General features: G+C 33.2%; 2 protein-coding genes across 2 annotated transcripts; one reads left to right on the plus strand and one right to left on the minus strand.

Annotated features, from left to right (window-relative positions):
• Positions 1-3896: 3896 nt before the first annotated feature.
• Positions 3897-8762, minus strand: LOC124831556 (uncharacterized). Its single transcript, XM_047305578.2, has 2 exons — positions 5658-8762; positions 3897-4556 (listed from the first exon to the last, which is right to left on the minus strand). Exons 1-2 carry the CDS (start codon positions 8266-8268, stop codon positions 4219-4221), a joined length of 2949 nt encoding a protein of 982 aa, XP_047161534.2. The 5' UTR covers positions 8269-8762; the 3' UTR covers positions 3897-4218.
• Positions 8763-20241: 11479 nt separating this feature from the next.
• On the plus strand, positions 20242-24702 carry LOC124848151 (DEAD-box ATP-dependent RNA helicase 53, mitochondrial-like). The gene is made up of 7 exons (XM_047325791.2): positions 20242-20713; positions 20848-20975; positions 21155-21566; positions 21802-21900; positions 22519-22743; positions 23142-23303; positions 23700-24702. Exons 1-7 carry the CDS (start codon positions 20396-20398, stop codon positions 24204-24206), a joined length of 1851 nt encoding a protein of 616 aa, XP_047181747.1. The 5' UTR covers positions 20242-20395; the 3' UTR covers positions 24207-24702.
• The last annotated feature ends 199 nt before the right edge of the window (positions 24703-24901 follow it).

A 24901-nucleotide genomic window follows, 5' to 3' on the forward strand; every position in this document is an offset into this window, starting at 1 on the left:
CTCTTACAAAAGTTAAAAATCAAATAAAAATATTTTGAAAAGGTTTAAGCACACGTGCGACCGCTCGCGTAGGCCTTGTGCTGAAAATCTTTTTCCTTTCTTTTACAAAAGTTAAAAATCAAATAAAAATATTTTGAAAAGGTCTTAAGCACACGTGCGACCGCTCGCGTAGGCCTTGTGCTAAAAACCTCTTCTTCTTCCTTCAATAAATTTACAAAAATATGTTTTAAAGGTTTAAGCACACGTGTGACCGCTCGCGTCGTCCTTGTGCTAAAAACCTTTTCTTCCTTCCTTAAATAAATATACAAAAGTATACGTTTTAAAGGTTTAAGCACACGTGTGACCGCTCGCGTCGTCCTTGTGCTAAAAACCTTTTCTTCTTCTTAAATAAAATTTCAAAAAATATGTTTAAAGGTTGAACACTCGTGTGATCGTTCGCATCGTCCTAGTGTTCAATACTTTTCTCTCTTATTTACGTAATATTAAACGAGGGTATGAGTGCTCGTGCGATCGTCCGCATCAGCCTAGCACTCAATGCTCTCAAGTCTTCCTAAATAAGCAGATAACAGTATGAGTGCTCGTGTGATCGTTCGCATCGGCCTAGTGCTTAATATCGTTATCTTTCTTTTCAAAAATAATTAAAAATATTTAAATATCATTTTAAAGGTATGAGTACTCGTGCGACCGTTCGCGTCGGCCTAGTACTCATTACCTTCTTTTTCTCGAAAATATTAAAAACATAAAAATCTCCAAAAATTAAAAACATCTGCTTTTTCAAACAAACAAACAGTCTTTCAGCTAGAACTACGTAACCCTGATTTCTCATTTTGAATGAGAATACGTAGGAGCAAGGTCAATCCTTGTCGGGCCCAAAAAAACTAAAAAAATATATTTTGTTTATTTTTATTTTTATTTTAGGGATAGTTAAACATTTTGAAACCCACATCATATTCGTGCATTTAGTTAAAGGTACTGCCTTAGGGCAGGCGTTGTGGGGTGCTAACACCTTCCCCACGCGTAACCGACTCCCGAACCCAATCTTTGGTTTTCGTGGACCGTGCTTTATCGTTTTGAGGTTTTTCCATAGTTTTCCATAATAAACTATGGTGGCGACTCCAAATCTCTTTTTAAAACCCGTTTCTTTTTTTGGATCGTCGTCCCGTCGCGATTCCGGTTGCGACACTTGGAATATACCCATCTCATACCCTCAATTGCAGTTACACAACACGTTTGAATCAAATCAAAAGCAACAATTCACAAATTCACAAATGAACATACCAATACATATCATCTCATTTACTCAGAACTTAACATACATCCCAAACAACATAATTAATACATAACTCAATATATACACATACATGCAACTAATTAATAAGAAGTATTCTAGCTCCCCTTACCTAGGATTCTCACAATACAGCTCACAATAATGACTCCACAGAACCTCTCACAACGAAACGCACAACACCCTACATTCACCACATTGGTGATAGGAAACAACTCTTAGAGCTAAAATGAACAGAAGAAATGGAAAGGAATATTACTAGCTACATGCAACCAACAGAATTACATGCCCTAGGTTCCAAAATCACGGAGAAAAAAGGGGAAACGACTTACCCGCTGAAGAACGAGAATCTAATAGGATGGTTGCGAAACTCTCTGCGTCGCGGTCACTTAAGCACCACCTAATCAAACATGCAATGACTGAAGGTGAGGGAATGGTAGAGAGAAGGCAGAGAGAAGAAGACTGAGTTCTAAGTTTTTAAAGAGAGAATGAAGTTGGGTTAATAAACCATAATGAGTCTGAAAATGACTTTTAAAGGATAAATTCCTAGCTTCATTAACTTAATACTCCATTAAATTTTCAAATAAATTTCCAGGTTCTTACCATATGTATACATGAAAAATATATTATTATTATAAATATTAAGTATAATTTATGTTTTTAAAAATTTAGTTATAATATAACTTACACATTCAAGATTATTTATTATAGCATTTAATTCTAAAAATAAACATTTACGGTATATATCGTGCAGGTTAAAATACTAGCTTTTATAGTAAAAACTAATTCTATGTATTTACAATAATTTTATTTAATTCTTTCTAAAATATCAATAATAAAAAGTTATCAAAAGATATGTCATGGTTTCTTTTTCTAATTTTTAATTTTTACAAAAGACGTAACAGCTTTTAAAAAGAACCCAACATCGTTTTTTTTATCACCACACATGTATTTTTCTTTTAACACTTGTGTTTTTACATACTGTTTTTTTTAATGTTTTCAATTAAATATCTATTAAAAAAATTGTAATTTTGCTCTGCTGTCAATGTTTTTCTTTTCTTTTCTCTTCTCCCTCTCATATCTCCTTTATTTTTTATTTTCCTAACTTTTCTTTTTCCATATTTTATTTATTTTACAAAGTAATTAAAAAATAAGGAGATTATAAAATAAATCATAAATTCCTTAAACTCTTTATTAGAGATGAATATTCATTTCTTTTATATTTTCATATGAAAATTTATGTTTCTACTTTATCAAATACTCCTAGATCGTTAAAGTTTAAGACAATTTAAATATTCTTTCCTCCTCTCTTTACGCTTCAAGATACTTTTTAAGGATAAAATCGTAACAAAACTCTAGACAATATCTCGAGAAACCTACAATGATGATATCGACACCCAACGTGAGACTGAGGGGAATGATAGGTCATCCCCAATGGAAGGCTTAACCAATGAAAAGTCATTTAGTTATCAAAAGTATTAATTATAAAACTAATATGATATTGTTTTATTATTAATAGAAAAATCATCGTACTTAAAGGCTTAATCACGATTAGTCATGATTGGATTGGAATTAGGCAAATCATAACCAAAAGTTCATCATAAGTTATGCAATTATTGTTGTTACAATCTAAATCGAACTGATTTTGACATCGAAAAATCATTAATAGGTACATTGACTGAAATTGACAAAGAAGACTTGGATTTGAAGCAATCCATTAAAGATCATCTGTTGAAGAGAAGACTTCATACCATATGTGACACCCGGGCACGGAGACGAGGGCGGGGAGTGACGCCGGTGCAAGAAGCATGGTGCAGGGGCCACAAACAAGGAGTGGCTCCTGGCAGCTTCGGGTGGAAGGGGTACATGGATGAATCGAACATACACCGGAATGAGAGGGATCTGGAGACTGTATAGGTATGGGACTATACAGTTGAAGGATAGCTTAAAGGAATTGATTTGGCTACTCATATCACCAAAATGCATTTACCCAAAACAATTAGAAAAATTAATTTTAACTACTCACTAAAAATGATTATGTATGCTCTTAATCATCACATATAAAACATTTTTTATTCCTATAATGACTTTGTAATAAGATTATCAATTAAAATCACACAAGTCTCAAAGAAATTTCTTAATTAAACGTGTAATGATTTAAGATTTTAAAACATAGTCTAAGATAATAATTTTAAGGTTTTTTTTATTATCTCAACTTTTAGTTGTTCGAAACTTTGATCGAATTTGATTCTCAAACTTTAAAAATGAATATAGTTTTTCTAATCCAATTGCGTTAATTTTTTTTTAGTGTGTGGAGTGACATTTTGAATTTTTATGAGTTATTTATACCGTTTGATATATTTTAACTTAAATGTTAGTGTCATATAAAAAAAAATTAACATATTTAAGTTAAGAAAATTATATTGGTTAATTTTTACAATTGATGGAATAAATATAACAAAATATTAAATACCAATTAATTTCAATTTTCAATTCAAATTTAGAAACTAAAACATATTTAATCTAATTTAGTAATTTTTTTAAAAGCCTAAATATGGTAAGGAAATTGTAATTTTGAGGCTTATTATAAGGAAGTAAGTAGAAAAAGAGATGCCAGTACCCTAACTCCAATCCCCATGTATTGTACATACTCCTGTGACATTATCAACATTGGTTCTCTTTCCCCTTTAGCATCATTCTCCAACTATAGTAAATTCTGCAGTATTCCTACAACATTTGCAAGTCCCATGTTCCCACAGCTAAGTGTTAATAAAGAGAAGAAAAAAACCCTTTAAAACTCAAATGACAAACTAGTTAGGAAAATTGACATCACCACCAACCGACAGCATTAACACATGTAAGACACATGCATAGACTCAGCTTTTTCTTTATTTGTTCTTTAACTTTTCTTTTGCTTCTTTGGTAGTAGTAGATCACTGCTTTTGGAATGTGTTTGGTTGCTTTGCTTGTGCAAGCATTTCAACCACTTCCCTCATGGTTGGTCTCTCCACGCTTTGTTCCTGAACACATAACATGGCCACAAAGTATACCTGCTTTGCTTCATCTAAGGGAATGTGACATAGCCTTTCATCAAGAATCTTCACCACTTTCTCTTTGCTCCAATTTGTTTGCAACTTGGTCCACTGAACAATGTCTACTCCTTCTTCCCCAAAATTCCCCACTGGCTTTCTACCAGTTAGTAGTTCTAGCAACACCACTCCAAAGCTGTAGACATCACTTTTCTCATCAACTTTCAACGTGTATGCATATTCTGTGATGTAAATCAAAATCAGTACACCACAATAGTCGCCTTTCACATTTTTAGCTCAAAAGTTAAAGTGGCCATGCCTATGTATGACAGTACAATAAATGTCAGACTGGGGAAAAGGTGTAGCAGTATGTAATGGCCATAATGATGCTAATGATGAGGGTAATGATGATGGTTATGATGATGATGATAAAGAAGGCTCATTAACAGTTTTAGAGTCAAACTATGGAAAAACTACATACTTTCAATTTCAAGTTAACAAATTAAATTGTAACAAGACAAGGTAGTGGTGCCTTGTTACTGTAAATTGTTCAAATTTCTTTTCCTGGGGTCTTGAGAAAGTAAATCTTTGATCTCAATCTGGAGCCTTGATGAACGAGACATATGCTTTTGGTTAATGTGCATTTGGTGGCTGTTATAGATATGATAAAAGGGTGTTAGTAAAAAAAGAATGGTTGTGATTTGCTTTGGTTTGAATCCTGGTTTATGGTTTCAATGCATGCAAAAGCACAAACCCAGTTAAGGTGAGAATAAAGCAAAAGATTAAAGATTGAAAGAATCTCCCTTTGTATTAGTGGAGCCTTCGGCCAATCTAGAAATTCACGTACATGTGGGACATGGTGGTCCCAGAAAGTAGCAAGTAAATGCTAAAGTCATAAAACAGTAAAAGATATAAAAGATTTTTTGTGCTTAAAAAAACAAACAGAAAATTATTGTAATTCCATTTTCATTGACTTCTTTTCCTATGAATATTTATTTGATTGTTATATAATCATGTATGTTGATGTCCATTCACCTCATTAACGGTCTTCCTAGCATTAAGAAGTTTTAATAATTCACACGCATTTCTAAGTTCAAATTTAGTTATCCTATGATGTTGTATATAAAAAGAATATCTTGATCTTAATCATTCCACTTGGTCAAATCAATGATCTAAACAATGATATCCTCTGTCCCTAGACCTTTTCTGGGGAGATTATGAGCAATTGTGTCTCATAAACTTGAATTTACTGTGTAGTATGAGTAGCCAATGTAAAAATACATGTTTTAGGTATGATTTTGTAGAGTAAATGATTAATATGGTTAAATGTTAATATTAAGTACCTGGAGCTATGTAACCGTAAGAACCAGCAATGGATGACATGCACTCTGATGTCCCAGTATCTTGCAAGAACTTGGCAAGTCCAAAATCAGCAACATGAGCCTCAAATTCAGAGTTCAATAGTATGTTGTTTGACTTCACATCTCTGTGGATTATCAGAGGGGAACAATCATGGTGTAAATAGCAAAGTCCTTTTGCAGCTTCTGTTGCTATTTTCAGCCTGGTATCCCACTTGAGAAACTCTCCCCTTTTCCCATGCAAAACCTCTCCCAAGCTTCCATTTGGCATGTACTCATAAACAAGCAAATTGGTCTCTCTATTTGAGCAAAATGCCAGCAACCTCACAATGTACCTGTGCCTGATTCTGCCTAGTGTCCTTATTTCTGCAGAGAGACCATTATCATGAGAACATCCTTTGTTGATTCCTAACAGCTTCTTCACAGCTACTTGCTCTCCATTTGGCATGGTTCCATGGTACACAACCCCAGCTCCTCCTCTTCCTATGACATTGCTTTCCTTTATGCACCCTATGATGTCTTCACTTCCATATTCCAGTTTCTGAAATGTTGTGAGCTTCCATGAATTGGAGTGCCTCCTTTGCTTCCTGCTCTTGATAAAGGCCAAGGTTGCAAATGCTAACGAACAAGCCAACAGTGCCACTGCAAAAAGAAGCTTATACTTCCCAGGAACACCAGGTTTTGTGCTGCTACTGTCTTGGGACTCCAATACAGAATTTGAAGAATGTTTACATGGATTCATTTCATATCCACAGAGTCGAGGATTCCCAATAAAGGATGTAGAGTTAAACACTGAAAATTGCCCCTCCTCAGGTATTGAACCAGAGAAGTCATTGTGAGAAAAATCTGCTGAAGTCAAGCCCTTCATGGCCCCAAGTTCCTTGGGAAGATTTTGGTTTAGGTGGTTCCATGAGACATTGAGATAGTTCATTATGTGAATTTGAGAAAGCTGAACTGGGATAGGACCTGACAGTTGGTTTTGGCTCAAATCTAAATAGGTGAGCAACAAACAGTTACCTATCTCTGGAGGGATGGTGCCTGAGAAGTTGTTGACACTTAAATCCAACTTGAGGATATTTTTTAACCTCCCTATATCTGGAGGAATTTCTCCTGAGAGTCTATTTCCGTGAAGCAGCAGAATTTGCAAGTTGGGAAAGTTTCCAATAGAGCTTGGTAGAGACCCGGTTAGGCGATTGTTTGATAGATTCAACTGTCCAAGTTTAGAGGGTGCAGTGTTTGTCTCTTGTGGAAGCCAACCACTGAGGTAATTGTTCTGCAATTCTAAAAGATCTAACTCAGGCAAGTGCAGAAAACCATTTGGTATTGACCCTGTCAAATAGTTCTGTCCTAAACGAACTCTCTGTAGTGTGTAGCATTGGCCAATATCAGCCGGCAAAGATCCAAAGAGAAAATTATTGAGAAGAATCAAAATCCTCAGCCTCCTCCCAAGGCAAAGAGATTTAGGCACCAATCCAGTGAGTTTGTTTGTTGACAGGTCAAGCTCAACCAGTTTACCATTTTGGCCAAGTCTTGGGGGAATTGCCCCTGTGAAGTTGTTTTGCCAAAGTTTCAGCACTTCCAAGTTAGGCAGCTCCGCAATGAAAGGTGGAATTTCACCATGCAACCTGTTGATGAACAAGTTCAAGAGGGTGAGTTGGTGAAGGCCTGAAAACTCATTGGGGATGTCTCCTGTTAGCTCATTGTTTGACAGATCAAGACACTTCATGCCACTCATGTTGCCTAGTTGGGGAGGGATTGAGCCACTGAGCTGGTTAGTTTGCAAAAAGAGAGTGTCTAATTTGTTGAGATTTCCCAACTCAGCCGGAATTGGACCTGTCAAACCACAGCTTGCAAGGTCAAGATGAGTCAAATTAACCAACTTACCAAACTGAGGAGGGATTCCACCATCAAACTGATTGTAGTATCCCAAGAAAAGCTGTGTCAGGTCAGTGAGATTCCCAAGCTCAGATGGTATGACACCCCTCAAATCATTTCCGGCAAGAGACAGAAAGTTGAGCTGAACCATGTCTCCATAGCTTGGAGGGATCTCACCATAGAAAAAATTCCCGCCAAAATTCAAGGTATTGAGCTTGGGGAGCTGAGTGACACCAAGAGGGAGGGAGCAGTTGAACTCGTTGTCATAAGCATCCAGCACCTCAAGCTCTTTCAACATAGAGAACTCCCAATTCATGTCTCCACTGAACTTGTTGGCGGATATGTTGAGGAATCTCAGCCCTGCCAGCTTGTGAATATCACTAGGGAACCCTCCTGAGAAGCCATTCCCAGCAAGTGATACACTCTCAAGGCTCCTGAGTGCTGTGATGGAAGGTGAAAGTGTGCCAGAAAGGTTGAGGTTGGTTATGTCCAATGACACCACTGACCTATTCTTTTGGTCACACTCAATACCCTCCCAAGTGCAAAGGGACACACTATTAGTCATGTCCCAGCTTCTGAGAGAATCAGTGTTGGCCTCAAAATCTTGTTTGAGGGAAACCAAGATAGAGGCTTGCCTTCTCAGAGACATGGGAAGAGAGGAAACAGAAGCAAAGCACAAAAGAAGTGGTACAAGTACAAGGCCAAGAGTTGAAGTTCCCATTTTTGGGATAACTGGCTTACAAGTTAAGGAAGTGCAGTTGGAATAATAGCAATATCATAGAGTTGTGCTGAATATGAAGTAGCAGATGGTGAGAGAGAAAGAGAAAGAGAAAGAGTGCGTGTGAGAAGTGTTATGTGTTGTAATGTTAAGAGCTCAGAGGTAACAGTGTAGCAGCATCCTATGTCGTCTTCTCTTTCCCCTCTCTTATTTTCTCCCACACAAACATACATACACACACACTACTTTGGTGTCATCTTTAGCTTTTAAAAAGCAAAAGTAAAAGCAGTGTTTGGATAGAAAATGCTTAACCATGGACCGTTTCACAACCCAGTTATTTTTTTTCCCCCTTTTGTTTGTGTTCTGTCGGTTTTTGAGCCTAGTAGCTCCATTGCCTTTACCTTTTTCTTTGTTGTTTTGTTTATTCATAAACCAAGTCCACCAGAGCTGCTGATGAATCAGATTTGGATGATAGGATGTAATCTTAGACCAAATTATAGATACCAATCATGGGCAAGAATAAATTGATACAATGTGCATGCTGAGTGTACCTTCATTTTTTTATTATTTTCTGGATTTTGAGAAAGAGAATGTGGTGGGGTGTCATGAATGGAACTTAATCTCTATTTTAAAAAAGAGAGACAAATAACCACGATTAAGAGCTCTCTCTCTCTCTCTCTCTCTCTCTCTCTCTCTCTCTCTCTATATATATATATATATATATATATATATATATATATATATATATATATATATCTATATCTATATAGCCATAGAAGCCACTGTACTGTGTCATAAATCATCTATTTCATAGGGCTAAATTATTGAATAAGGACACCTGAATGATTTTGCAGAAAAAAGGCACGTCTCTTAGAGACTCACAGGAATTGTACTTCATGTAACTTCTTTGTGTCCATGGTGAGATTAATTAACTGATGTGATGAAAAAGATGAAAAAATAACATGGCATGTATGAATATAGCACTAGATGTGACTAACTTGTTTCACAAATGGAGAAAGAAATTTCTGAGCAACCTATTTTTAGGCAATTCGATCCATCTGATAACACAGTTCGATTGATGTTAGCAATCAGAACAACACATTGTAGCAGCACGTGTTCACTTTGCATGTCCAAAAGTTTGTGTATTTAGGGCATCATTCATTTAAATCAAGCAAAGAAAGGAAAAAAAGCTATTTTCAGTACTGTTATGCTCAATCAGAAGATGAAGTTTGGAATCATCTTTAAACAGACGGAGGGAGGTTCTTCTGCAGAAATTACGTCACGAGTGATCTAAAAAAAGACAGATAAAAAAAGGAAAAGGGAATGAAAATTAAAGCGTGTGATGGGGTTGATCTGGCTGCATTAAAAATCCAACTTTTAAGAACTTGCCATGATGTAGCAATCAGGTCATCAATTTACCAATCAATACATCATGGTATGAGAGACCCAATTGCTGAATTGAGAAAGCAAATCTTAGAAACTTATGTTGAATTTCTTTTTCTGGGGTTTTGAGAAAGTGAATCTTAGTTTCCACTTCCCAATCCCTGTCAGCTCCTCCCCCAAAAAATGAAACTTGGAAGATAAAAAATGGTTTTTTTTGTATATGAAGTGAGTGGTAGCCAACTCATAGTATACATGAGACAATGTTGATGACTGAATAATGAGGATATGAGGATGCAAGAAAGTAACCTTGGTCAGCTCATAAACTCCAACCATTGGTCCCCTCCATTTCTTTGTATTTACCTTTGTCACATACATAGGAGTATAACAAAAATACTGTTTCTTCATGGAAAATATTTCGAAAGTGATATTTTATATACACTATTATTTCAATATAATCATGATACGTAACAAGAGAATTGTATTACAGACATGAAACTAAAAATCGAAAAGGAACAGTGTTGTACAAGGAGGGTCAGTGGTTGTTTTTAACCCTTTCGCTTTACACCATAACGTGAAAAAGAAAAGGCAAAGACATCGATTCTTCTTTTGAGACTGTGTTGGATCCATCATGCTGATCTTTTAATGCCTCTCCGTTGAGTCTAAGTCTAAAATTATACCAATTTGGATATTTAAAAATTCATGGTCTTAAAAGATTTTTAGTACAAGATGTTTTCATTTTCATGTGTGAATTATATTAATTTTATTTTGTTTTTTAATGAGGTTTGATTCAATTAGACTTCTAAACATTTTTATTGTTTTTTAATGAGAAATTGAAAATGGAGAAAACAAAATATTAGAGGCATGATAGAGTGATTGGAAAAGATGATGGACCCATTTGTGAGAATTGTTTGTTTTGTCGTGTTAAGGGTAGTGGAATTAGGACCCGTTGAAGGCATTAAGCCACTAAAACTGAAGTGCTTTAGCTACACGTTGTGCTTCACTTGGAGATTTTGGAAGATCCATGCATGTCTTCATCTAACTGGGTAACCTTGTTTTCTCTTATTATTTCTGCATAATAAATTCCAAAGTGCTCTTCTCTAAAATTCACAATCACATTATTCTAATCAATAAATTCCACATGTCAAATCGAAAATTCAATTGTAGGCTTCAATTTCCATTTTGGGTGAAAAGAATCTTTCACTTGTTTATATTATAACCCAATTAAATCAATTAGAGATGCAGCCTTAAAATATTTATAAGTTATGTTTGTAAGAAAATTATATTAATAGTATTAGCCAATATGTAACATTTCAATGTTTAACAAATTCAACTACCATAGAATTAATTAGTTATATTTAGTTAACTCAAATAAAGTATATAAGATGTTACTACAAATAATTTTAAAATAATTTATAATAGTAAATATATATTAAAATCTAGACTATTATAAGATGTTGCATTAAACAAAAATTTAATAGGATATTTATATTAACAAATGAAATCTGAAACCAAACATTCAACTTTACGTCTTAACTCTATTTCTTCCTAACACCTGTTCACTAGGGATGATAACGAGTCAGGTCGGACATGATAAAAGGCCGTATCCGTTACCTATCCTATTACCCGCATAAAAAAAAATCACAGATTTTTACCAAATTGCAAATTGTAACATCCCAGATTATATAAAAGCATATAATATAGTGAGTCCACATTTATATAAAAGAGGACAGATACAGGAGACTGTAAATAAGGTAGTTAAGCTTACAGTCATCCCAAAATGAGACATAATTTATAACTTAAACGCAAATAGAGTATTTCAAAAGGATAGGAATCACAGGGAATCCTCAACAACTAAACAGTAATTCAAAATACAAGAAATATTAAGAGAATCTTAAGGAGACTAAGCAGCAACATCGTCTTCCTCCAAAGCCTGCTCCAAAGGCACCTCATCCGCCTTTGCTCACATCCAAGTGGATGATCATTGCAAAAGAAAAACATATCCAAGCAAACACAAACACACAAGCAAGGGTAAGCTAGATATAAAAATCATGTTATAGCAGTCACAGACAATATGCAAGCAAAAACAGATACAGTACACTACACCCACATGACTTGTTGCACTTAAACTTGACTCGTCCGAACTTAGAATGATTGTTGAGCTATGGCGGGTCGTGCACTCGTGGTGGCCTCTACTGCTTTGCAAAGCCATTGCCAATGAGTTTCACCCTACCACACTCACGAGGTTAGTTCGTTATCACTCACCTTGGGCCATACTGGAAGCACCCAAGACTAGGACCTCCTGCTACTACTCACGACATGCTTCAATCCTCTCTACTTGAGAATGATCGACCACTATAGTTCTAGGATAACCCCCAAGACTGAGCTGCCATGCAAATCATTCTAAACATTAAGGGCACCACCATGAATCTTCTCCTTGAAGATCATGGAATTACGTCTAATACTATAGGGCACTACCATGTAACCTCCTTAGAGATCCATGGAATTACGTTCATCAACCATACTTGTTACACTCAACCACCAAACATGTTTCATACCATCAAATACTATTAGTTCAATAACATTACTACCATCATACTATGCATTTTAATCATTCCACACACTTGGTTCACCCAAAGCAAGAGCAAAAGAGAAGACTAGACCCAAAGGGTTCGCACAGCGCACCCCTTAATTCGCATAGCGAATTAACTCGCAGCATGCATCAGACTTCAAACCTCTCGCATAGCGCACCTAGGTCGCTATGCGAGAGCCCAGACAGAGACCAACCCCCTTAAAGCTCTCGTTATGCGCCTCACTCGCCTTTCGAATTAAAAGGACAATGGTTCCAGACCACCACCAGTCGCATAGCGACAGGATTCGCCAGACGAATCCACAAATAGAGAGCAGCACCCTCTGGTTATTCGCATTGTGCACCAGCTCGCACAGGGAATTACCCAGACATGAGCACTCTCTACAGGGTCTCACTATGCGAGACAGCTCGCATAGCGACTCTACATCATCTGCAGAACGCAAATTCTGCAAAATCACACACTCACGCCAGCCCTTACCATTTCTAGGCCTCTTGGCCAACTTCTAAGACATTCAATTCGTGTATTAAGCTCAATTAAACTTGCCTAGATGATCCTAACCCTCCCCATTACTAATCTAAAGTGATTAAGATCAAATTTTATCTTTTAAAACATCAATTCCTACAACTTAAAGACCCAATTTCAATTTTCCCCTTTCTGACAGGTTTTAGGCCAGTTTTATGATCCTAAAAAGTCACAAATGACTTGCCTAAGATGTCCCAACAACCCAAATGTGTCCAGAACCCTTACTTTCCAAAATCACTACCTCACTTCCTCTCAAGTGACCCCAAAGCACTATCAGTTTACTCAAAATAGTTCATACTTTCCTTACCTTCCACTTGATCACCCCTCCAACAGAATACATACATCAAACATATCAATCTCAAATATCACCTCAGCCTAACCAAATCCACAGTCACAAATTTCCAGCATACAGTTCATACAGCAAATCTCAAAAACATAATTTCAACTCAAACAACATACTCACACAGAGATCAACATATTTTCACATTTCATAATAATAAACTTTAAGAAAACCTAGCTCCCCTTACCTTGGAGTTGAACAATACAGCTCACTAGAATGTCCTAACAGTGGCTCACACAGCAAGGACCCGACCAAACCCTACAAACCACCACATTGATGGTAGAAAACAACTCTTAGAGCTAGAATGAACAGAGGAAATGGAAAGGAATGTTTCTAGCTACATGCAACCAGCAGAGATGCATGCCCTAGGTTCCAAAATCACGAAGGAGAAAGGGAAACGACTTACCCGCTGAAGAACGAGAATCTAATCGGATGGTTGCGAAGCTCTCTGCGCCGCGGTCACTTGAGCACCACCTAAACCAACATGCAATGGCTGAATGTGGAGGAATGATAGAGAGAAGGCAGGGAAAAGTAAGAACTGAGTTTTTCTTAGAGAGAGAATGAGGTTGGGTTAATGAACCAGAATGTGTCTGAAAAGTGCTTTTAATTGAGAGGGTTCTGGTTTCATTTAAATTAATTTCCCCATTAACTTCTAATTTATTTTCAGGTTCTTATACAAATACCCATTTTCATTCCGCAAATATTTTGAAAGTAATATTTTATGATTTTATCGTAATCCATTTTTTCTTCAACATAAATAGGTAACAATTCAACAACTTAGGATTCCAAACGTCTCATTCCCATGCCAACTCCTCATAATTGAACATCATACTCAAATTAGAAACTTCTAAGGTAATCCCAATCATCGCATATATGATACAACAAAACCTACCCACAACCCTGACTTTAAATTAAGCTATGTCGTTAGGACCATTGATAAAGGTATGTCATTAGGACAACTCATCATTAGAGAGTCTTATAGAAAACTAAAACTTAACATGTAAAACAAAGGTCGCCATGCAAGAAAAAATGAAATTGACAAAGAAAGGAGTAGAAAACCAACATACTCTATTGAATAAACCAATCGGTTAAACTTTAAAATCTCATTCCTATAATCACTCGGGCGATCTTTAATATTCAAACAGATAAAACATAAAAAGAACTTCTATAAAGAAATCAGCGAAATCTAAAAGAGTATTATTTAGAGATAATATGTTTTAAAAATAATGAAAGTCATTTATAACAAAATATTTTCTATTAAAACAATCCAGTTTTATTATTTTTAAACTATAATCTCTTTTAAAATACTATTCTATAAGTCTTTATATAATATAGATGTTTGTTTATATTTTCTTTCTAAATAATTATTAAATACTTTAATAAAAAGTTATAAAAATATTGTCATTTTCTTATTGATGTAAAAATTATTGAAAAGAAATCGAAAGAAATGATAGTATGTAAATTATTTGTTATCCTTTATAATATAATAATAATAATAATAATAATAATAATAATAATAATAATAATAATAATAATAATAATAAAAATAATATTATACTCAAGGATGATTTAAAAAAATATGTATTCAACATAGATATTTTTATTATATATCACCATCATTACTATTATTTTTTATTGTATAAAAACCAGTATGAATAAATTATTTTTAAAATATTTTATCAGCAATTTTTGTCTATATTTTAAAAAGTAAAATCGTCGTACATTTTACAATTCGATTATTTTTATCTTGGCAATTTTATCATTTAATCTTTTTTTTTATATATTTTTCAATTTCACCTATTGTGCTCATTTATTAAATATATAACAAAATGCTATAGAGTGATGTTATTTTATTGTACTTTTTTTTCAATAACGTGGTTAGTTTCCAACATGACTTTTAAATGTATAAAAAAAATATAAATTATAATGGTAAAAAAAAAAGTGTGGAGGAAAAAATTGGGTGATAAATATTGAAAAGTTAAAAAGTTGTGAGTAAATTACGTGGAATAATAAAATTAAAAAAGTAATAATTAAATCGTCAAATAAGAGATGATAGATTTTTTATTAATGGAAGTGATGTCTATCCCTTCACCACACTTCTTCGCATAAATTCTGGTGTGTGTCCCTCCTCCCATTACACTTTAATAGTTTTTTTATTATTATTATTATTCTTTGCTACATCAATGAATAGGTTTTCTCACTGATTTAGTGCAACCTTTTTCATATATGGGAATGAATAAATTTTGTTTTAGCCTAAAATCTGTATTCTTATTTTAATGCGATATTTAGAGCGAACTGGCACATAATATTAAATTAATCAATTTTATTTTCATAATTGATTAAACAGTACAAGTCAGTCTCGAACCTTAAAAATTGTATTAACATATATTAATTAATTAATGATATTAAAACATGATTGAATTATGATTAAGTTAATGTGGTAAGTAAAAGTTTATGACAAAAATTATAAACAAATTGTTAGTACGCTAATTAGGTTATATTATTGTAACATTTAATATCTTTTCAATTGGATTATTATTGACTTATCGTTAAAATATTTTTTGGAGTGTTTGTGAGACTTTAACCAGTTCCATAAAAACACTATTATTTTTCTATTTTATTATAAGTGGTAATACACTAAAATATAATGTTTTTATGGCATACTTAAAATTTCAATAAATTTATTTATAATTTTCTTTTACTTTTTAACAGAAAAAGAAAAACAAGATCAAAACATTTTGTAGCATTGTTAAATGATCATAAATAGAATTGTTACTTTGATTTATCTTATATTCTAATAAGATGTCAAAATTAAGATTTTATTGTTGTTATTTATACCATGTGTATACAAAGATTCACATCACACTTTGTAATACATTGAGAAATGTTAACTTTGCATGCACTAACTTACGCAAGAAAAGTAAAGTATTTGAGATAGAAGGTACGTAATACCATGAATAGTGCAATGGTAAAAAAATACATAGGAGAAAAATTACAAAGTTAAGATTAATATTTATTTAAGAAAGGTGAGACTCGTATAATGTAACATTCTTACTATTAAATAATTATATTCTTTTAAAAGTGTAAAAGAAGTTGTGATTCATATATTCATTAAATTGCTTTGCGTTGTATCTAGAAAAAGTCAGAATACTTAAAAAATAATCAAGTAGTTTTTATAAATTATTGTGACAAAATAATAATAAAAAATAGGTTTAATCCTTTCGAACATCCCTATTTCTGTAGGATCGTCTCAAGTAGGTCCTTGTATTGTAAATGTTCTCGATTAGGTCCCTTATTATGAAAAATTGAATCAATTTAAGCCTTACCGTTAGTTCCGTACTAATACCGTTACTTCCGTACTAACACCGTTAAAGAGGTGACATGTGTCAGTTCGTGGTTTTTTAAAATTTTTTAATTATATTTTTATTATTTTTATTTTTATTTTTTATTTTTTTAAAAGTAAAATTTAAAAATGCCACGTGTCAAACTGATAGTGTGCCACGTGGCAATGGCAGTGTGACATGGCACTAACAGTGCCACATGTCATTGTCAGACCACGTGTCATTGCATTAGTCTCAATTTGGTCCCTGTATTTTTATTATGTTCCAATTTGATCCTGTATTTTCATTTTGTCTCAATTTAGTCTTAATTTTAAAAATTAAACAATTTTTCCATCCTCAAATTCAAACAAAGTTTAAATTGTATATAAATCTTAACAATTTTTTTTTAAATATATACAAAAGATATATATTTAAATATATACAAATTAAAAAAAAGAGTTTAATTTAAATATATACAATTTAAAAAAAAGAGTTAAAAATTGAGGAGGGAAAATTTAAATATATACAATTTAAAAAAAGAGTTTAAAAATACAGGTGTTATGTTATGTTAGGGTTTAAAAAAAAGAGTGACATAACATGCTGGTGTTATGTTATGTTATTTAATTATATACAATTTAAATTTTGTTTGAATTTGAGGAGGGAAAAATTGTTTAATTTTTAAAATTAAGACTAAATTGAGACAAAATGAAAATACATGGATCAAATTAGAACATAATAAAAATACAGGGACCAAATTGAGACTAATGCAATGACACGTGGCCTGACAATGACACGTGGCACTGTCAGTGCCATGTCACACTGCCATTGCCACGTGGCACACTATCAGTTTAACACGTGACATTTTTAAATTTTACTTCTAAAAAAATAAAATAAAAAATAAAAAATAAAAATAATAAAAATATAATTAAAAAATTCAAAAAACCACGAACTGACACGTGTCACCCCTTTAATGGTGTTAGTATGGAACTAACGGTAAGGCCTAAATTGATTCAATTTTTCATAATAAAGATCTAATCGAGAACATTTACAATACGAGGACCTACTTGAGACGATCCTACAAAAATAGAGATGTTCGAAAGGATTAAACCTAAAAAATAAGTAAAAGAAAAAATAAATGAGAAAATATTAATTAATTAAAAAGTATATTAATTATTATATATATATATATATTAAAAAATAATATTTGAAAGAGTTATAAAAGAAGAAATACATACAAATAAGAGCTCATGATTATTTCCTTTTTAAATGAAAGTAACAATTACTTAAAAAAATAAAATAAAATAAATTTTGGTTATAAATTGATGAGGTGGAAAAGAATATGAAGAAAATGTAAATTAAGTGATCAAGAGAGGAGAAATAGAGAAAAAAAAGGAATGAGTTATAAGAAAATTTAATCATCTAAAAATATGCATTACTTCAAACAACATGAGGCAAAGTGAGATTAAACTTTTTTTTATATTAATTTTAATAAAGTTATATATGTTTTTTTTAATATTTATTTTGAAGTATATATTGTTTTACTTTTTATTATACTTTTATCGTTTAATTTATCCTAAGAGTCTATTTTTTTTATATTTATGTCGTTTAATTTTTTTCTAATTGTATATTGATCTTATTTATTCATATGTATATTATTTGTTTTATCTTTAATTGTTTTGCACTCATATATTTGTTTATTTATATATGTCATATAATTTATCTCTAATTAGTAATTGATCCATTTTATTTACATCATTTGGTTTTTCTTCATTGTTTATCTATTTATAATTATGATATTTAATTTATTTATGCACATCTTCTTTTGTCATTTAATTTTTCTTCACTGTTTATCTATTTATAATTATGATATTTAATTTATTTGCAGTCATGCCACCTCCTTTTCATTAAATTGTGATTATTTTATTTAATTTATATCCAACACTAAGTCTATGTAATTAATTTATCTTTTTCTTGTTTATTTGTCTGTTATATTACTACCTATATTTAGTTATTTAATTAAAGTTCTTATTTTATTTATGTATTGTTTTAAAATTTAATTTTTATAATATTAAAATATACATATAAAAATAAAGTCAAAGTAAATATTATTTAATTTAATAAATTTGGATAAAAGATGGTTATTTATATAATCTATATTATATATATATATATATATATGTATATATATATATATATATATATATATATATATATATATATATTATGTTTGGATGGTATATAAATTATTTATTAAGAAAAGTATTACATATTTTTTGAAAGTCAACACAAAATTATGATCATTGAAAACTAAACAAGTCAATATAATTAAGATACTCATTTAAATATTATATTGCTAAATAATAATCTAAGACAATGCCTTATACTAATATATTCGTAGATTAAATTTTGAATTTTATGATACTTGTTCTAACTTTCACAGCGATATGCAGTGAATAATTTATCTTTGTTTGGATTGATAAATGATTAATATTATTGGAAAAAAATATAATTATATAAATATTTTTAATGAGAAATATTCAAGTACGTTATTACTTTTTAAAATACATTTTGATATTAATAATGGATCCACAGAATTAAATATAGTTGAAAATAAATTTTATAATTGTAACATTTTAATTTTATCAACTTACAACAAATAAAATAAGATGTTGATAAAACAAAACAAATTGCTTAAACAAATAAATATAAACTATAAATAACTATAATAAAATATATTTAAAATTAATATGAAAAATGATTAGACAATCACAAGAAAAAATTTGTTAAACACTTACTTCTATTCACGTTATTAAGTTGATTATCGCAAAAAATAAAATATACAAACATAAAAAAGCATCAAATAATTAACATGCAAAAAAGTTTTATAAAATAATTAAATCATATAAGATTTAAGCAAAACATCTATAAAATATAAAAACTCATAAAAACAGATAAACAATTAACACTAAACTTAATTATTGGAAACATGTTTTTATTAAGTCTATCAAATAAGAGATTTGTTACATAAGAGATTAACATTCTGTCCAAAATCTTAAAATATGATACGAGAGAGATAATAAGCTGACCAAAATTAATTCTATTAATACTAAACTGAGATATATGATATTTCAATTAAGTTATTATTATATATAAAAAAGAAGAGAAGAGTATAACATGTAGAGTTGAATGAAAACATTCAATATATTAATCTTTCAAAGTTTACAATTTTTTTTTTATAATTTAATGCTTGAACTTTAGTTAATTAAATTTAATTTAAGATTTTGGTGAATATTAGGATATCTTTCAATTAAAAATTATTTTTGTGATAATTAGTTCGTCGTTATATGTATCTTTTATTTCTTAATCTTGCAATAGTATATTTTGTATATGCCGAAGATGACTTAAGAATTACTATTAAGAACTAAATTGTGACTAAGTTTAATTATAACTATTGATGCTATTATTGAATTATAATCTTAATTATAATTAGTAGGAGAATGATTAAGAAAGTAGGATTGTTACAATTTTAATGTTTTATTTTTATATATTTTTTCAAAACTTTCCTATCCTTCTAGAAAAGAAAATCATAAAGTCCCTTTGGAATTTTGTTTTGCCCAATTCTGACAAAGCTTTCAGGGCTGCACTAAAAAGAAAAAGAAAAAAACATTTGAGAACTTCACTCTCAATAAATCAATCAACTGTTACAATAAACAAGTTAATTTTTTAAAAAATAAAATGAGATTAATCTATGGTACAGTGGGCAAAAAATTCTGCTTAATCTATGGTGTGGAATAAAAGAAGTCATAGGGAGCATTGAGAAGAGTAGCACACAGAAGATCACGACACCCTGTAGTGAACTGAACTGAAATATCTTCTTCATTTCCAATTTTCTATTGTCATAAAACCCTAAACCCTGAATTGCAGTCTGTTAGGGTTTCCATTTTCCATTTACCATTTTCTTACCACAACACTACAACATGTTAACCGCAATCCTTAGAAGAACTTCTTCCAACCTCTCAAGGCGCGCTTTCCTGGCCGTCGTAATCTCCGCCAGCAACGACTTCCGGCCACTCTCCCCGGCCTTCATTCCAAGAAACTTCCATTCCAAATCGGGTCCGTTGAATTTCCGTTCTTCTGTATATCACCGCGCGGAATATGCTGTAGACGATTTCCCTTACGAAGAAGGGTCTAAAGGGAACGCCGAGGAAGGACTCGAGATCGCGAAGCTCGGAATCTCTCAGGATATTGTCTCAGCTTTGGCCAAGAAAGGCATCACCAAGCTCTTCCCCATTCAGGTTTGCTTTGCTTCTAAGGGTTTATGCGATGATGCATAGCATGATATGCGGTTTATAAGGATTAAAGACGCGTAGTTTAGTAGCTTTGAGTTATGCTAACGTTTTTTTTAGTTAATTGGGTTGTTGTATTGCAGAGGGCCGTGCTGGAACCTGCCATGCAAGGTCGTGATATGATTGGTCGAGCTAGGACTGGAACTGGGAAGACTCTTGCATTTGGGATACCCATCATGGATAAGATCATTCAGTTTAATGCGAAGCATGGGTTGGTTCTATATTTTTATGTTATCGTGATACTTATGCTTCCTTATTACCTAAATTTTGCACTTGTTTCTCTGTTAGAGTTGAATGTGGACTTGGTAATTCATGATGGTGTGGATATAATCATGGAAATGTTATTTGTGTCTTTAACTATACATTTTTTTTGTGTGATTGATGTTGCAGGCGGGGGAGGGATCCTTTGGCTTTAGTTCTGGCTCCAACTAGGGAGCTTGCTAAGCAGGTTGAGAAGGAATTCTATGAGTCGGCACCTAACTTGGATACAATTTGTGTTTATGGGGGTACGCCAATCTCTAAGCAGATGAGGCAGCTCGATTATGGGGTTGATATTGCTGTGGGAACACCTGGTCGGATTATTGACCTTCTCAACAGAGGTGCTCTAAATCTGAAGGAAGTTCAATTTGTTGTTCTTGATGAAGCTGATCAGATGCTTCAAATCGGCTTCCAGGAGGAAGTGGAGAGGATCTTGGAAAGGTTGCCCGCCAAACGTCAGACTCTTATGTTCTCTGCAACAATGCCATCTTGGATAAAGCAGATTTCACGCAATTACCTGAATGATCCCCTGACAATTGATCTAGTAAGCTTGAAACTCCATTCTAGGCACTAGGACAATGCCTGTAACCTGTGCAATTCTGAGATATCATTTAGTTTGATTTGAATATAATGTACAAAATAAACACAGTAGATTATGTTGTGGGGCGCATGAACTTCTTTGAGTAATTAGTTTATCATGTTTTAACGTCTCTACATTGTGGGCATGTGTGGGAGTACACGAGAGTTATTTTATAACTGTAAATTTATTGGTGCTGTAGGTTGGAGATTCTGATCAGAAGTTAGCAGATGGAATTTCACTGTATTCCATTGCATCTGACTTATATGTTAAAGCGGGAATTCTTGCGCAGCTAATAACAGTATGCCTTCTGAAACCATCATTTACTGACTTGATTGGTAGTTCTGATTAGTGATTGTTAATGTGTTTGAAAACCACCTCACTAGTGGTCAATCATAGCCTGCCTTAGTTGCATTGTGTTAGGAGGTGGCTGCCTCAACGGAAACCTCAATGGTGGTGCTTAGTCCCTCCTCAGCTAGAGATATGATATAAAATTAAATAGAGCTTGTAAAGGTTGACGAGTCCTTACTTTATAAGTAAGTTTTGTGGAGTTGTGTTAGGTTTCAGAGCTAAATTCCTAGACTAAAATTACTGTATTGCAAATAGGTTTCTGGAGTTTTATTACGTTTTTCCCTTAAGCTTTTACTAGAATATATATGTGTGTGTAATTAGAGGGTGAGCATTGGTGCAAGGGTAAGGTTGGTTCCCTGTGACCCAGAGGTCATAGGTGCAAATCCTGGACACAGCCGCTTGCTTGTGGTGGTAAATCTGTGTACACCCACTGTCCTTAGACCCCACTAGGTGGTAGCCTTCGGCATTAGATTGCCCTTTTATGTATTTTAATTAGAAAAAACTACTTGAGGAAACTTGCTGGATTTCTTTCTTTCTCTCCGTTTCCTAAATATATATCCTTTGTTAGGAACATGCAAAAGGAGGAAAGTGTATTGTTTTCACTCAAACAAAACGTGATGCAGACCGATTATCATATACCATGGCAAAAAGTGTTCAATGTGAGGCTTTGCACGGAGACATATCACAAGCTCAGAGGGAAAAAACTCTTGCTGGCTTCAGAAATGGCCATTTTAATGTTTTGGTGGCAACTGATGTTGCCTCACGTGGGCTTGATATACCCAATGTTGATCTTGTGAGTTCTGTTTTACTGTTTTTTTATTTCTATTGCAAATTATCGTATGCTTGATTGAATTTGAAGACAAGGTATCATTTTCTTGATGATATGTCCTTGACTATTAGTTATTGATTTTTCTTGTCAATGTATTTGATATATTTGATAATCATGCAACACTCTTGGTTTATTCTGTCATCGGTCTGTACTGTTCATGGTTCTGTAAATTTTGGATGTCGCTTAGATTGTATTTCTCTGTTTGATTTCTTATTGTTCCGTGTTTGTAGTCTTTCTCAATGTGCCATTCTTTATGTTTAATGTCATGTGCATATGTAAATACTGTGATATATTATGGAGAATATTGTTATCGTTTCATGCAATTTATAGATACGAAATTTTGACTTGCTTTCCTGTTATAGGTAATACATTATGATCTTCCCAATTCTTCAGAAATATTTGTTCATAGATCTGGACGGACAGGTCGTGCTGGTAAGAAAGGAACTGCTATTCTTGTGTATACAGAAGATCAATCAAGGGCTGTGAGGCTTATTGAGCGTGATGTGGGAAGTAGATTTACAGAGGTGATTCTTTTCCTGGCATCTTATTGAATTTTGTCTATCTTTTCCACTGGAAGTTGTACCTTGTTAATTACTAATTTTATGGTCATTAAGATTGAGGCTACACTATTAGGGAAGCATATATTCCTGTTGCCTAAAATCCCATCCTTCCTATGCACAATTTGATCTAAACCTGTTCATGATTAGTTTGCGAGTCAGATTGCCCTGGAAATTGATAAACTCAATCTGAAATTTTCTCTATTCAATATATCTAAACAGCCAGGGACCTACTATCCCATAGTTATTATTACCGTTTTCCAGTGTTCTCGCTAATATGCTAATTACATGTTAAAGTTTGGTATTTTTTATTTACATAATTATTTATTGGTTGTTTTCTGTTCCTGTATTCATATTTTTCAGCTACCAAGGATAGCTGTTGATAGTGCATCCATGGACACAGTTGGCATGGGTGGTGGGCGGTTTGGGTCTTTCGGAGGAACTAGGGATCGTCGTTATGGTGACACAGGTTTTGGCCGTGGTCCTGGGTCTGGCCGTTCTGGTGGCTACAATAACAGTGGATTTGGCCGCCCCAGCTTTGGAGATTCTGGTGAAAGGTTTGGTGGACAGAATTATAATCGTTTTGGTGGCTCTGGTTCCAGTCAATCAGGAGGGGGGTTTTCTGGTGAAATGAGTAGATATGGTGGACCAAGCTCTGGTAGGTTTGGCTCATCTGGTGGCTTTGGCTCAGGTCAATCAGGAAGCAGATCTGGTCGATCATCCGGTGGGTCTAGGTTTAGTCGTCCAGATGATTTTGGGGGATTTGGTAGTTCAGATCGTTCGGGAGGTTTTGGAGAACTTGGCTCGGGTCAATCTAGTGGCTTTGGTGATTCTCGTGGTAGTAATCAGAACAATAGAAGACCTTTTTAACATAACAATATAAAAAAAGTTGCGCTACCCTTATTTCTTGGTGGTTTAGTTCTTCTAGAGTTTGCATCTGTCACTTTCTCTGAAACTTAAAGGCGGCTTCTTGGCTAGTCCTTGTATTACTAATTAGTAAGAATTTGGGAAGGTCATACAATCAGAAGTTCTACGAGCATAGGATATTTCTTTTCTGGGACTTTTGGCTCAGTCTTAGGTCTGTTATTTTTTGAAAACATCTATAAAAAGGAGAAAGGAAGGCTGTATTCTGAGGGTTCCACCTCCATCCATGGACATTGAATCTCACAATGATCCTGAAAATGTGTACACACGTATATGCGTGCATGAAAAGTTTTGAAGAGGGAGCTGTATGAAGTGGTGATTCAATTTATTTAGTGTATTTATGTTGCTTAAAGTAGTTAATGGGAGGTGCTTTGGATAATCATGTGGAGATATGCTGTACTATTTTATACTGAAATTATTATGCAAGAAATTTCTCATCTAATATGTAATTTGACCTAAAAGCAATTTAATTTTCGCCCCTTCACCCTGGGTTACATCTGGGGGTTCATAAATAGTCTGAGAATCATGTGTATTAGATCCTGTCTTTCCTGGTTTTTATTTTCGGCCTAAAACAGATGCAAGCTCCATTAATCCAAGAGGTCTAGAAAGTAATGTTTATAAAAATAAACACAACAGTGACA

The sequence above is a fragment of the Vigna umbellata genome, chromosome 1, assembly GCF_029865625.1.
Source record: "Vigna umbellata cultivar VRB3 chromosome 1, Vumbellata_1.0, whole genome shotgun sequence".
In the NCBI taxonomy this organism is placed as follows: Eukaryota; Viridiplantae; Streptophyta; class Magnoliopsida; order Fabales; family Fabaceae; genus Vigna; species Vigna umbellata.

Excerpts from the sequence above, each read along its gene's own strand:
- LOC124848151 (XM_047325791.2), top strand. The coding sequence starts at position 20,396 with ATGTTAACCGCAATCCTTAGAAGAACTTCTTCCAACCTCTCAAGGCGC. Across the intron at positions 20,976-21,154 it reads CAGTTTAATGCGAAGCATGG|GCGGGGGAGGGATCCTTTGG; the intron begins GTTGGTTCTATA and ends TTGATGTTGCAG. Across the intron at positions 22,744-23,141 it reads ATATACCCAATGTTGATCTT|GTAATACATTATGATCTTCC; the intron begins GTGAGTTCTGTT and ends TTCCTGTTATAG.
- LOC124831556 (XM_047305578.2), bottom strand. The coding sequence starts at position 8,268 with ATGGGAACTTCAACTCTTGGCCTTGTACTTGTACCACTTCTTTTGTGC. Across the intron at positions 4,557-5,657 it reads TTACGGTTACATAGCTCCAG|AATATGCATACACGTTGAAA; the intron begins GTACTTAATATT and ends TTTACATCACAG.